The 14,106-nt window shown below is 35.3% G+C and overlaps 2 protein-coding genes across 3 annotated transcripts; both read left to right on the forward strand.

The window, feature by feature from the left end:
* The first annotated feature begins 332 nt into the window (after positions 1 to 332).
* On the forward strand, positions 333 to 6,863 carry LOC132618622 (kinesin-like protein KIN-12F). 2 transcript variants are annotated; one of them, XM_060333650.1, is made up of 16 exons: positions 333 to 726; positions 1,289 to 1,423; positions 1,625 to 1,708; positions 1,827 to 1,952; positions 2,035 to 2,094; positions 2,179 to 2,232; positions 2,327 to 2,419; positions 2,582 to 2,677; positions 2,878 to 3,026; positions 3,434 to 3,583; positions 3,865 to 3,994; positions 4,086 to 5,018; positions 5,103 to 5,201; positions 5,283 to 5,417; positions 5,503 to 6,267; positions 6,354 to 6,863. In XM_060333650.1, exons 1-16 carry the CDS (start codon positions 430 to 432, stop codon positions 6,609 to 6,611), a joined length of 3,564 nt encoding a protein of 1,187 aa, XP_060189633.1. In that variant the 5' UTR covers positions 333 to 429; the 3' UTR covers positions 6,612 to 6,863. The 2 variants fall into 2 exon arrangements, with proteins under 2 accessions (XP_060189633.1, XP_060189634.1); XM_060333651.1 differs by having other exon boundaries at positions 4,086 to 4,994.
* Positions 6,864 to 9,227: 2,364 nt separating this feature from the next.
* On the forward strand, positions 9,228 to 13,359 carry LOC132617810 (chloroplastic import inner membrane translocase subunit TIM22-2-like). Its single transcript, XM_060332882.1, has 5 exons — positions 9,228 to 9,527; positions 10,832 to 10,896; positions 11,015 to 11,087; positions 11,162 to 11,215; positions 12,887 to 13,359. Exons 1-5 carry the CDS (start codon positions 9,317 to 9,319, stop codon positions 13,126 to 13,128), a joined length of 645 nt encoding a protein of 214 aa, XP_060188865.1. The 5' UTR covers positions 9,228 to 9,316; the 3' UTR covers positions 13,129 to 13,359.
* The last annotated feature ends 747 nt before the right edge of the window (positions 13,360 to 14,106 follow it).

The raw sequence follows: 14,106 nt of genomic DNA on the forward strand, positions 1-14,106 counted from the left end.
TTGCCTTCCGAATTTTTTCTTTTACTGAGCGTGAGTTCGAACTCAGAAGCTCGAGGTATTTTCTGTCACTTTTTTAAGCGAAGGGAAAAAAATTAAAGACCAGCACCTTTGACGGATAATCCGTGCAAAAAAATGTTCATCTATTAGATGCCGAATCACGACCGATTAAGCCCATCATGTCCTTAGCATAGTCCTTGGCCCAAACAAAAGCCATCTATAAAAAGCCCAAACAAAAGCCTATTATTGAAAAATAAACGATCACTTAAAAGGACAATTTAGTCAATTCAATCTTTTCAATTCAAACATTTAAACCTTAAATCGAACAACGGTCATTTCATCACTATATACATCTTTAACGTCTCTCTCTAATTATTCCAAATCTCACATTCAAAATTCATACACGCTCTTCTTCTTCTTTCTTCCAAAAAAATGTCAGAAAACAAATTCTTAAACACCCTTTCAGCCTCGTCGATCCGTAATTTCCTTCCAAGATCAGTTTCAACTAAGAAAAAATTGAATTCAAGTCGATTTAAGAATAAAATGAATACTGAAAATGTTGCTCCTATGGATCCTAACATTCAAATCAGTGATCCCCCACTGTTACCTACAAGTTCCATACTCAAAAAACCCGTTTCGAAGACGATTGATACTGATAAATTAGAAGAACTGAACAGATCTTTGGCCCCACAAGAACAACTACTAGAAGTTCATGATCCACCAGTCAAGGTAATTTGATAAACTATTTCTTGATTTTTTTTTTTTTTTGTGTTTTTGTAGAGTTTTAATTTTAATTATGTGGGTGTGGAAAAAGGTGAATTCTTGATTTAAATTTAATGAGTTCAACTTTGTAGTGTATCTTGCTGATATTTTAATACTCCCTCCATCCCAATTTATGTGAATGTATTTGACTGGTCAACGAGTTTAAGAAAAAGTGGAAGACTTTTTAAAATTGTGGTATAGGATAAGCTATAGAAATTTATGTTGCTAGTAAAATGGGAAGTTTAAAGTTAAATTGTTACTAAATATAGAAATATGTCATTTTTTTTGGATTGGGTTGTTGTTATTCTTTTCGGGACTGTCTAAAAAGGAAAGAGTGTCGTATAAAGCAAGAAAGAGGGAGTAGGATTGTACATACATACATATATGGACTGTGTTAGTTTTTGACTATAGATTTGGGCTGTGGGTTTATATACTCCCTGTTTTTTTTTGCAATATATCTTTCCTAGTTGTGTGTTTTTGTGGCTATTATAATGATCTTTGCATACTCTTTATGCTGTGTGTTTGACAGGTTGTTGCAAGGATTAGACCTGCTAATCGTATTGAGAATGGAACCCAAGCTGTTCGCAAAGTTTCTGATAATTCAGTGTGTGTTGTTGATAGAAAGTTTAACTTTGACATGGTTTTTGGTTCAAATTCAAATCAGGTTGGTAACTCCCAAGTTTCTGCCTTTTCAAGCTTTTTATTTTTTATTTTTTTATAGAGGATTCATATGGCCAACTCTACTAGTTTGGGTAGAGATGCAGTTGTTATACTTTAGGAGGGATAGTGATTTGGCTGAATGTTGATTTTACAAGTTATAAAAGGGATTTTTATGTTTAATGTTGCTTTTTCTTATGATTAACAGGAAGATATATTTCAATCAGTTGGTGCCCCTTTAGTTAAGGATGCATTGGCAGGTTACAATACTTCTCTCTTAGCTTATGGACAGGTTAGTCTTACTTGTTATGTTTCATTTTCATTGCCTCTTTGTGTCACAATAAAACTGTATCTGTTTTTCTGATAAGTAAAACTGTATCTGATGCCTGAAGTGATTCTTTTGGTCATAGACTGGAAGCGGTAAGACTTATACCATGTGGGGACCTCCTAGTTCCATTGTTGAGGCTCCATCACCTAATGGACTTCAAGGCATTGTCCCGCGCATTTTTCAGACATTGTTTTCTAGTATTCAAAGAGTAAGTCCTTTATCCAGTCATGAATCAGAAAAAAAAACTGTTAAGGCATCTCTGATATTTAGATAATTTCCCTCATTGATAGGAGCAAGAGAACTCTGAAGGTAAACAGATAAATTACCAGTGTCGTTGCTCATTCCTAGAGGTATGTATTTTTAATATTTACCCTTGCTCATGTCTGTTGCATATTTGCGCCAAGTCAAATAATGTCTGACTTTTACCTTTTCAGATATATGATGAACATATTGGGGATCTACTCGATCCTACACAGCGAAATTTAAAGGTTAGTTATAAATCTTGGAAAACAATGTTGTTCTGATCGTTATTAACTTTCTGAAGATAGAATGCTGAAGATTTGGCCTGGTTGATTATTCCAGATAATGGATGATCCAAGAGTTGGATTCTATGTTGAGAACATAACTGAAGAATATGTGTCTACCTATGAGGATGTCACCCAGATGTTGATTAAGGTGCACAAGTGCTTTCTCTATCATAATACTTTTAAATTTTGTTGGAAAACTCTTGTAGCTGTGTCAACGCAACAATTGAGATAACAATTGCTTGCCATGATCTTTGCTTTATAGCTTTCACTTGTGTTATTGTTTCTTATTCTTTTGCATCCGAATTTGTAGGGCCTTTCAAGTAGAAAAGTTGGATCAACGAGCATAAATTCGAAGAGTTCTAGGTCCCATATTGTTTTTACCTGCGTCATTGAGTCCTGGTGCAAGGTATCTTCCAACAATGAAATCCAGTTTCTTGTGTATTATCATTGTCAGGAAAGAATTTTATACATTCATCTTCTTATCAAATCCCGGAATTCATATTACCTTCTAATTTCTCACTATATTTTTTTTAGTGTAGTAAGAATGTGTTCATATTTGAAGAACTTTCATCTTTTCAAGTGTCTAATTAAAAAATATTGCTTTAGGAGTCCTCATCGAAGTGTTTTGGTAGTTCAAAGATGAGCAGAATGAGCCTTGTTGATCTTGCTGGATTTGAAAGAACTGTACCTGATGATGTTGGTAAACAGTACCTTAAGGAAGGGAAGTACGTAAAGAAGTCCACATCACTGCTCGGGTATGGTTTTATACAAACATTTAGTGATTGTTCTTGCATGTTGTGGTTGTTGATTTTAAAATGTCATCTGATATTTGTTGCCTTTTGCTCTCAAAACTTCCTTTTGCCAAAATTTATCTTCTTCATCTATACATATTGCCAACAGTATTGCCGTAGAGGTTCAAATGTTTACATTCTCAAAGTGATGCCTTCATGCTGTAAAAGCTGTTAAAATGTTTAACATGATTACTCCGTTCGAAAATTAGCTCATATATGTTAAAGAAACCTTATGTTAAAAATGCACATTTCTGTTAAAACAAGTTTCCATTGACGTATTACACACGTGTAATGCTTAGAAAGAAAATAAAATGTAGTTCAAGATATTTATGCATGTTACTTATATTTAATTGTTTCTTAAACTGGTGCAGGCATTTGGTAAATGTCCTCTCTGAAAGGAGCCAGTCCAGGAAACTTGAGGATGTTTCGTATAGCAGTTCCGCTTTGACTCATTTAATGAGAGAATCACTTGGAGGGAATGCTAAACTCTCCGTCATATGTGCCATCAGCCCAGAAAACAAGTATTTGTTAAACTCAGTTTTTTAATTAATATTCCAGGGATACTTAGTTTTTTAATTAATATTCGAGGGATGCTTTGTGCTTTTCGATTTAGCTGGGCAAAACATTTTCTATTATCTAAATGTCATGCATGAAAATATAACATACTTGATGTTTAATATTGTAAAATTACTGTGGTGTAAGTGACCCTGAATGAGAGGTACCTTCATCTGGAAAAATTTGCATATGAAACATCAGTTTTTTTCTCTTTTAAATGTCACTAATTTGAGGAACATTTTTGTAGACATAATAGTGAAACTATAAGCACTCTGAGATTTGGGAATCGGGTGAAACTCATACCAAATGAGCCATTGGTAAATGAAATATCAGAAGATGATGTTAATGGCCTGAGTGATCAGATTCGCCAACTGAAGGTACTTTCACTTGTCTCAAGGGGGCAGCTGTTCTTCCAATTCCTAGAGAAAGTGAACAGTTTCTGATTTTATTGTTCTTTATTGCTTGCAGGAAGAGCTTATAAGAGCTCGGTCAAGTGCAAGCATTTCAGTCGGAAGCAACTATGGATCCTTCAGAGGAGCAAATGTACGTGAAAGCTTGAATCAGTTGAGAGTGAGCCTTAACCGTTCTCTGATCTTACCTAGCATAGATAACGAGCGTGAAGAAGAAGAGGTTCACATAAATGAGAATGATATAAAAGAACTACAGCTCCAGATTGATAACTTACGTGGTTCACATGGAAATAACTCAAAAGCAACCTTTGAGAAGAAAAACTCTCTCAAATATTCTTCTGGAGAAAGTGAACACTATCTCAGCTGTTCAGAAGAAAGTGAAGGTGAAGAAATTAACTCAGAAGAGATACTGGAGGAGACCCTTGATGATGCTGATCAAGAGATGAAAACAATGCAGCCTGAATACTGTAGTAGTATCTCAATCAGCCCATCCCGTCATTCTGCTGATCTTCAGGGGCCGCTGTTGTCAGAGTCCCCAAAGTTTCGGAGCAACCAGAGGAAGAGCTTAATTATCTCCAGTGAAGATAATATTCAATGTTCCTCCAAAAGTTCTGAATTGTCTTCCCTACCACAGAAACAAGGTGACCTTATCCAGTCTTCTTTGAGGTCCAGCAGAATATTTCCTGGGCCAACTGAGTCCTTGGCTGCCAGTCTACATAGAGGTCTAGAGATCATTGACTATCACCAGAGGAATTCCGCATCAAATAAATCTTTAGTTTCCTTCTCTTTTGAACATTTGGCAGTCAAACCAAGTCCAATGTCAAATGATAAGGCCAATGCTTCTATTCAGACATCATCCGAAGGGGAACAAACTTCTCCTTTTGTAGCCACTTCATTCCTGTGTCCAAAGTGCAAGACGAAAGGAACTTCCTCTAGTATTGGGACATGGATGGTCCCCATGGAAGAGGCAAGTTCAGATCAAGTGCCTAAAGTATGGAAATGACTGGCTTGCCTCTTTCTTTTATTGGCTCATTGTTTCTGTTAAATTTAAATGTCATTCTGTGTTCTTTGGCAGGATTCGGAGAAAGTTTTGTTCCAAGCTCTAGAGAGAGAGAAGCAGCTTGAAAGTGTATGCAAGGATCAAGCGGACAAAATTGAGCAGCTAAACAAAAGAGTGAGTGTTCTTTCACTCGAGTAATTTGTTTTAATGTGACAAAGTTTTACTTAATTTGACATCTATTACGAATCCTTGCAGCTAGCCCAGTGTAAATGCTCAATAGAACAAAGTTCTCTGATTGAATGCGGCAAGGATGCTGTTGATCTCAAGGACAATGAGAAGCAAGCTTCAATAATCTATCAGAATGGAAGTCAATCACCAAAGAACCCAAAGGTGACTGCCGTTTTTTTAACTTTCTTCTGTTGAAGTTTAGCTTTTTCTCATTTTATCTTAATAACTAATTGCTGTTTGTTTGCAGCTCCTGAAATGGGATGATGATGAAAATCCTGAGTCTGAAGCTGTAACAGAGAAGTATGAAATTAAAGAAATTCAGGGCGATGTGGACAACTGTGGTGGCAAAAAATTGTTTGATATGGCTGAGAGAGAAGCAATGCTCAAAGAACTTGGAGGTCTAAGCACTACAAATAAATCAATTGAAAGAACCAGATCCTCTTTGTTGGCACAATCAATGCAGCTTAGAAAATCAATTGCATGTGCTAAAGGTTCTGGTGAAGAACTTGAGAAGGAAAGAGAAAAATGGACTGAAATGGAGAGCGAGTGGATTTGTCTAACTGATGAACTGAGAATTGATCTTGAGGCTCATCGCCAGCGTGCAGAAAAGGTGGCAGCAGAATTAATGTTGGAGAAGAAGTGCACAGACGAGTTGGATGATGCCCTCAAAAGATCCGTCCTTGGGCAAGCCAGAATGATTGAGCATTACGCGGAATTACAGGACAAGTACAACGACTTAGCTGAGAAGCATAAGTTGATATTGCAAGGGATCCAAGATGTGAAAATGGCTGCAGCAAAAGCAGGAAAAAAAGGTCATGGTGCTCGCTTCGCCAAGTCTCTCGCTGCAGAGCTCTCCGCTTTGAGAGTGGAAAGGGAGAGAGAGAGGGAAATGCTGAAAAAGGAGAATAGAAGCCTTAGAGTTCAACTTAAAGACACTGCTGAAGCTGTTCATGCAGCTGGAGAACTTCTTGTTAGGTTGAGAGAAGCAGAGGAAACAGCTTCATTTGCTGAGGTAATTTTGAGTTTTACCATTGACACCGGTGTATCCAATGATTAAAAATTATAGTCATTTTGATCATACTCCTTACTTTTTTACAGGAGAACTTTACACAAGCAAAGGAAGAGAATGAGAAATTGAAGAAGCAAATAGAGAAGCTGAAGAGAAAACACAAGATGGAGATGATAACAATGAAACAATATCTTGCTGAGAGCCGATTGCCAGAAGCAGCGTTGAGACCGCCAGTGTACAGGCAGGACTCGGATGTTGCAAACAATGAGAACACCATCCAACATAATGAGTATGATGATCAATCATGGAGAGCAGAGTTTGGTGCCATTTATCAGGAACATATATGACTTGTTTGATTGAACTTTGTAAACTTAGGCAAAATACTGAAACAGGCAAAGACCCTGCTCGGGACTTTGGTGACAAAAATTGCTATCCTGATCATTTCCTTTTTGGTTGTATTCTTATTGATCTCATCATTCTTTTGAAGATTTTTTTTTCATCATTCTTTTGAAGACTTGATTGACTAGATTTGACATTTGTTGTGAGCTGTTTCTTCAGCTTGGTTAGTAACAATGCTTGGTGTTTCATTTTTACTCAAAGGATCTATTGCAGTGTGCTAATGAGCCTATTAACTCCATATTTTTCCTACAAAATGTGAGTAGTAGCAGACTGTCAACAGTCATTAATCATCAACTGCTATCAATATCAAACTAATTATCCGGTTTGCTCAATGTGAGGTTGTAGTTTAAAATGGGAATCTTGTTTGCCATTTCTTAGTCCATATCACGTTTATATGACCATTTCAAAGGTCCTGAAGCACAGCAATATCCAAGTCTGCTCGCTCAACTTTCGTGTTATAATAAATTTATTGGGTACCTAAGTCATTAAACTACTTTTGTGGTGAAAACTTTACCCAAGTATCACGAAAGGCACTCAAATTTGGATAAGTATCGCAAAAAGTCACCGGAAGGAAACAACTGAAACATTTACTATAATACTTAAGCTAAATGACCTTTTTTTATATAAAAAATTGTTTCGCGACTTTCTATGATACTAGACACTTGAGTGACTTTTTCATTTAAAAAAAATTCTAAGTGATGCGATAAATAAAGGCTTAGCAATGTTTTTGATGTGCATTTGCCCGGTAACTATATTTTTACCATATTAAGTAGGCGTTTGGCCACAGAAACAAAAAATATGGAAATATCACTTTTTTTTTTGGAATTTTTGAAGTTGGAGTTGAAGTTGTGTTTATCATAGTTTTTGCAAATAATGTTTGGTTATTGAAATGAACTTTTTCTAAAAAACATGAAATATGATTTGTACCCCACAATTTCTAAAAACTAACAAAACCCACTCAAAGCAATTAATAAATATAACCAGTGCAAGAAATATAGCAACTATACTCGAGATCAACTTATGGAGTGCTCGAGACTGATGGTTTCTTTCCATCAAAAGGCTGCAACTGAGAAGCTTACCTGACCGGTGAAAAAAGTTATATTAACTTTTAGGGTAAAAGTTGAGCACATAAAAACTTCTGGGGTAAAAATTGAAAAAAGGAAAATAAAAAGTAAAGGTCCAACAGAAAATGGAAAAAGCGAAAAGAGTTAAAAATAAGGTTTTAGATGTTTTTAAGTTGTGTTTGGAATTTTTATGACCAAACACCATAGAGTGAAAAAAATGAAAAAAAAAATTGGAAAAAAGTGAATAAGTAGGCGTTTGGTCATGAAAATAAAATATTTTTTACTTTTTGTGGAATATTGAAGTTGGAGTTGAAGATGGAGTTGTGTTTGATTATAGTTTTTTGCAAAGAATATTTGGTTGTTTGAATGTAGTGAAAGTGAAACAAGATTTTAGGTGTTTTCTAAATTTCAAATACAATTTCAAATTAATTTTCACGGCCAAACGCTGATTTTCAAATAAAGTGAAAAAAATTATGAAAAAAATGAAAAATTCCCATGACCAAACGGATTCTAAGCCTGAGATTTATGGGTTTCAATCACTTCAATGATCATTAGATTACACGGATTGACACATGTTCATTGTTAATAAGTTTTTAATCATGAACACTTAACTTTGGTAAATAAAAAAATATTAAACTCATTGCAGGATTAGAAAAGACTGAGAGCCCATTTGGATTGACTTATAAGTTGGTGGGCAATTTGCAGGATTGTCCTTCGCGGGAAGTGGTCATTAATTTTTACCCCTCAAAATAGCTGTCTTTAAATTCTGCCCTTCAGGCAAAATTTTTGCCTGCATAGGTAGAATTTCAGCTCGGAAGGCAAGATTTGCATGGGCAGAAATTTTGCCTGTGCCGATGCAAATTCTGTCTTAAAGCCCAAATAGGCGAATTTGTAAAATTCTACCTTGCGATTTTTTTTTACTAAGCTGGAATTCGAACCCACAATCTCAGGGTGTTAGGCGAGAAACAATACTTAAAAACCACCAATTTGAAGGGCAAAAATTAAAGACCACCCCAAATGAAGGGCAATCCGCGCAAAAAAAAAGTAGGTTGGTCAAACCAATTTATAAGTCATTTTTAACTTATTTGAGTATTTGCTAAAAATAGAAAACAACTTAAATTAAGTTAAAAAATGCTTAAAATAAGCCAAAATAAGAAGTTGCTCAACCCCAATATTTTTTTTTGGGCTGAAAAGTCATTTTGGTTTGACTAACTACTTTATTCTTTTATCTCTTATATTTTCTGTTAATTTCAATACTATCCTTACTTTTAAAATCTTTTAAACACTTTTATTCAAATACGTAACTGCTTATTTATAAAATAATTTTCAGCACAATGCTTAAGAGCGACTGTTTTTTCGATTAATCCAAACAGCTCTAAGTCTAGCTACTAATTTTACATTTCACAAGCCATAGGGAGTTGGGACCTACGTAAAGGAGTAAAACGATGTCGTTTGTGGTAATGAGACACTGTTTAACAGAGCAAATTTGGCATATCCACAACTCATCATATCTCATGTCAAATCCTCAAAAATATCTAAAAGTTTAAAGTGTTCACCAAACTTAGGGTTTAGTGTTTTGAAAATTGAAAATGGCGACACCGGCAAATCCAGCAAACTCCGAACCCGATTCCGACGACATCGAAACAACTCCGATTTCAAACCCGACACCCGGCCCGAATAATCCTCAATTCACTTCTGATGCTTTAACCGTTTCGATTCCGTCTAGTCCTGTCGTATGTATCCTTAGGTTCGCTGGTGACTCGGCTGCTGGTGCTTTTATGGGCTCCATTTTCGGATACGGTAATTGTTTTTGCATTTTTAGCCGTTAATTTGTGTATTATTGACTGTTTAATTGCTGCAATTTGGTTAGTTTTGTTAGTTCAGCTGTGTTCTCAACCTATTTTTTGTTGCTTTATGCGGTTTCCTCCCTTAATCTGTCTGTTATGGATTCATTAATTGTTGCAATTTGGCTAGTTTGTTGGTCCAGTTGGAATTTTGTGAAATGAGTTGCTTCTTATACTTATTTTTGGCTACGGGAAATGTTTATGTGTTTTTATCTGTTAATTTGTGTATTATTGACTGTTTAATTGCTGCAATCCGGTTAGTTTGTTAGTTCAGCTTGAATTTTGTGAAAATTTTGAAATGAGTTACTTCTGAATGTTATTTTCGGCTACGGTAATTGTTTATGTGTTTTCCTTGTTTATTATCGACTGTTTAATTGCTATAATTTGGTTAGGTTGTTAGTTCAGCTGGAATTTTGTGAATTATTTTGAAATGAGTTACTTTTGAATGCTATTTTTGGGACTGTCATTTACGTCCGTTAATGTGTCTATTATTGACTGTTTAATTGTACAATTTGGTTAGTTTGTTAGTTCAGCTGGAACTTTGTGAAATATTTGAATTGGAGTTACTTCTGATTGTCATTTTTGGGACTGTTATCTACGGAGTTATCTGAAACTTAATTTTTGTTTTTTTTGCGCTGATGTTGGTCCAAGTTGTACATATTCATTGTAGGCGCTGTGTGTATCAACCTGTGTAGTGCTATAGCTAATCCATTTTATGTAGTACTTTGTGCTTGACCAATGTTCCAAAAGTATTTTTGGGGAAAAAAGTACCTTTTTAGCTTAAAAATAGCTTCTAATACTAAAAACACTTATTTTCCCCTAAAAGCTTGGCCAAACACCTCAATTTTCTAAAGAAGCACTTTTTTATTAGAAAAAATAAACACTTTTGGCTTCCCAAAAGCTTGGCCAAACAAGCTATTAATCTGGGTCTTTGCAATTTTTTTTTTTTTTTTTTGGATCTATTGCAATAGTATGCTTCTCACTCTTGTATGATTATTGAGTGCTTACATGGACTATAGTCTATAGTTGTGTATTACTCCCTCGGTTTCAATTTGTTTGTCTTAGTTTGACTCGGCGCAAAGTGTAAGAAAATAAAGATGCTTTACCATGCATGTTTCAGAGATTTTTTTTTTCAATGCCCTACTTCTGTAAGATTAAATGACTTTTGGGATTTCATAAATGGGATCTTTCAGTGCCAAAGATTTGACCTTGTAAGTTGGTGATGTACTCAATTTTTCTCTATGTGATGCTCTGTTTCAGGGTCAGGATTGATAAAGAAGAAAGGTTTTAAAGGATCCTTTGGGGAAGCAGCAGCTTCGGCAAAGGTATTGCAATCTTTGCTAGATGGTATTTTTGGTAAACTAAAGTATAATTGATATTACTGCTTCTCGCTTTGATCTGTATAATTGTGACTTTGGTTAAATTCTCCTTTCTGTGGTCTAGACTTTTGCAGTTCTATCAGGAGTTCATAGTTTGGTTGTCTGTTTCCTGAAGAGATTACGGGGAAAAGATGATGGTATGACACACACCTTGAACAGCCAGATTTGTAATCACCTTCTATTTTCATTTGACTTTCTCCTCTTTCTACAGTTATCAACGCTGGAGTAGCTGGATGTTGTACTGGTCTTGCCCTAAGTTTTCCAGGTATTTCAAACATTTCCTACTTTATAACATAGTTATCAGGTCTATACCCTGCTCTTTTAATTTTCTATTACTCGAAGTCTTCTTAATTGTATTCTAGGCATGGATTCAAATGATTATAGGTCCCTATCAGTTGCAGATAGAAACAAGCATTATCATGATTAAACATGTTTGTTCTGTTCCTGAACCTGATTAGATCCATGAAGTCTAATGGTTTTCATTTTATAATAGTGCAAAACGCATAAAACTCTCTGACTATTATCCTTACTGCAATGTCTTCTCTTTCCACCTATTACAGTCATTTGATCATCCATTTTGCACTAAAATTCTGTGATTATTATCGCCAACAATGTCTTTCCTAGCTACCTTCTACCGTCATTAGATCTTCCAAATTCTATCAGTCCAAACCTATTGTCCTTTTCACCAGCAGCAGCTGAATCGGCTGGGAGAAAGTAGACTGATATGACAAATGCGAGGGTATTTTCCCTTAGGTTGTGTGGTGGTTAGGGAGACAATGGCGATGGGATGAGAACGATAAGGGTGGGGATGTCATCGTGGTTTGTTTCTATTTTTTCAAAAAGATTTTGAGGTCGATTGGTCAACTTGTGCTTAACTTTGTCACACAAAAGCACAATTAGGCATCTAGAGCTACAAATGCCAACACTTACTGCATAAATGGAGAACTTCTATATCTGCGAATGAAAGTTCAAGTATCTCACTGCATTTGTTAAAATAGGTAGGACCTATGATGCTTTTGACTCTATAATGTGGTAAAATATATAGCTATAGAAGCGTGGTTGAAAATATGTATTGATTGGCTGGTAACTTGTAGTTCCCCCCAGGTGATTTGCGTACTGTGGACAGTCTGACACCAGATGGATTGTAAACTTGGAAATAGATATAAAAAGGGAAGATGTTTAGATTTCCACCCCATAGAGCAGAGGTGTACAAACTTGTGGATTTGAGAAGGTACGTTTTTACACCTCCTTCATTAGGAGTAAATGCAAGAAGCGGTGTTCAAATGCTCCCACAGTTGCAGTATGAACATTTGCATAAAAGATGTGGACAGTGTTGTTAAATAAGGTGGGAGATATAAGGGTGTCACCAGGCTCACCACCATAATGAAATATGTTGGAAAAATAGGTTCGGGTGAGAGAATTAGAAGGAAAGTTGGTGAAAAAGTACAGCAACGGGGCGCAATTGTGTCTTTCAATATATAGATTTATCCCAGCATGTCATCATCGAATCTTGCCTGAGTTACTCAGGCTCTTGGTTAAGCTCAACAAATGCAAATTAGATTGGGTCATATTCATGTATTTCAACAATATTATCGTGAAGTGCACATGAGTTTCGTTTATAAATCTAAATTCTCGTTGTTTGCTTTATAGAAGCATCTTTCTTCGTTTTCACTATTTTTTGAATTGTTGTTTCTCGTTAATTATACCCAAGTCACGACAAGCTCATGAAGTGCTGCTCATTGAAAGGTTCCTATGTTTCTACATTCTAGTACCAAATTCCTAACCTGATTCCCGTTTAACTTGTCTATCGTTTTCTCTTATTAAATTGATCTACTATTAAATTGGGACGCCATGTGGCTTTCACCATAAATGCTTGTCATCCCTTATGGTGAAGTGAAGTGAGGATAAATCTCTCTTTGTTAATGATATTTCTCAGGTGCACCTCAGGCGCTATTACAGAGTTGTCTCACCTTTGGAGCTTTTTCGTTCATCATCGAAGGTCTTAACAAGCAGCAACCTGCATTAGCACTTACATCTCACATGAATGTCAAAAATAGGCAATATGGGGTGCTTGCTCCTTTATCACTACCTCTACCAAATGAGCTTAAGGAATCCTTTTCATTCTTCTGCCAGTCCCTTAAAAAACGTCACGAGCACAACAACCGCGGGTCCGATTAGATAGCGAAGAAATGCAACATAATGTGGTTCAACCTTATGTCCATTTTGGCATGATTCTGAAGTTTTGTAAATTGTAATCGACTTTTATTCTGCTTTAAGAGTTATAATTCGGGGCTTTCTAGCTGGCGTGACAAATGTTTCTTTTATTAATACGCAATCTAGATAATTTGCTAGTGACTAGAATTATCTCCTTGAAGGTTTAAATCCATTTTCATGGTGAGTTGTGATTTAGGCTTGTGGTGTTGAGAGAGTACCCCATTAATTTGCCATTGTGGTACTCTTGCTCCTGACCAGAAATTCAGTATAATGTTCATAAGAACTCAATGTAGCGCTTGATAAATATTTATATTTATACCAAAACAAAGTATGTTAACTTTAGTAGTTAAAAGTTAGAGTGAGAATACATATAACTTAACCATAATTAAGTGATGTATTTATGTTTTTCATTCATTGGTTTGGTGGTGTAACACTTTATGTGAGTAAGTTTTTATATATTGATAACTTGAACCAATCACAAAAAGGAAAATATTGTATACATTCCAAAAGTAGCTTTATCCTCCTTAAAGTATTACTTTTTGACATTCAAAAGGCGTTTAAACTTTCAATCTTACATTTGACGTCACATGCTATATGCTAGTTTTTTTTTCTTTTTTCATATAGATATTAATATTCAAAATTTATTTTTTATCCCTATATTCAATTATATTTTTCTACTTATTCTATAACAATTGTTAATTAGACATATGTGGCTGGTGTATAAATTCGTAATGCAAATAAAAATATGAGTACCATTAGGCATTAGGCTATAAGCTATGGCGGTGACATATAAAACTTATCTTTGTTATAGAATATACGAAATTTATTAATTTTATGTAGCCTTATACATTTTACTTCAAAGTATAACTCATTTAAGAATTATAAAGTAGGAGAAGATCTCTACATTTCTATTTCCATTTCCAAATAAGGAGATGATTACTT

Source organism: Lycium barbarum, chromosome 11, assembly GCF_019175385.1.
Source record: "Lycium barbarum isolate Lr01 chromosome 11, ASM1917538v2, whole genome shotgun sequence".
Classification (NCBI taxonomy): Eukaryota; Viridiplantae; Streptophyta; class Magnoliopsida; order Solanales; family Solanaceae; genus Lycium; species Lycium barbarum.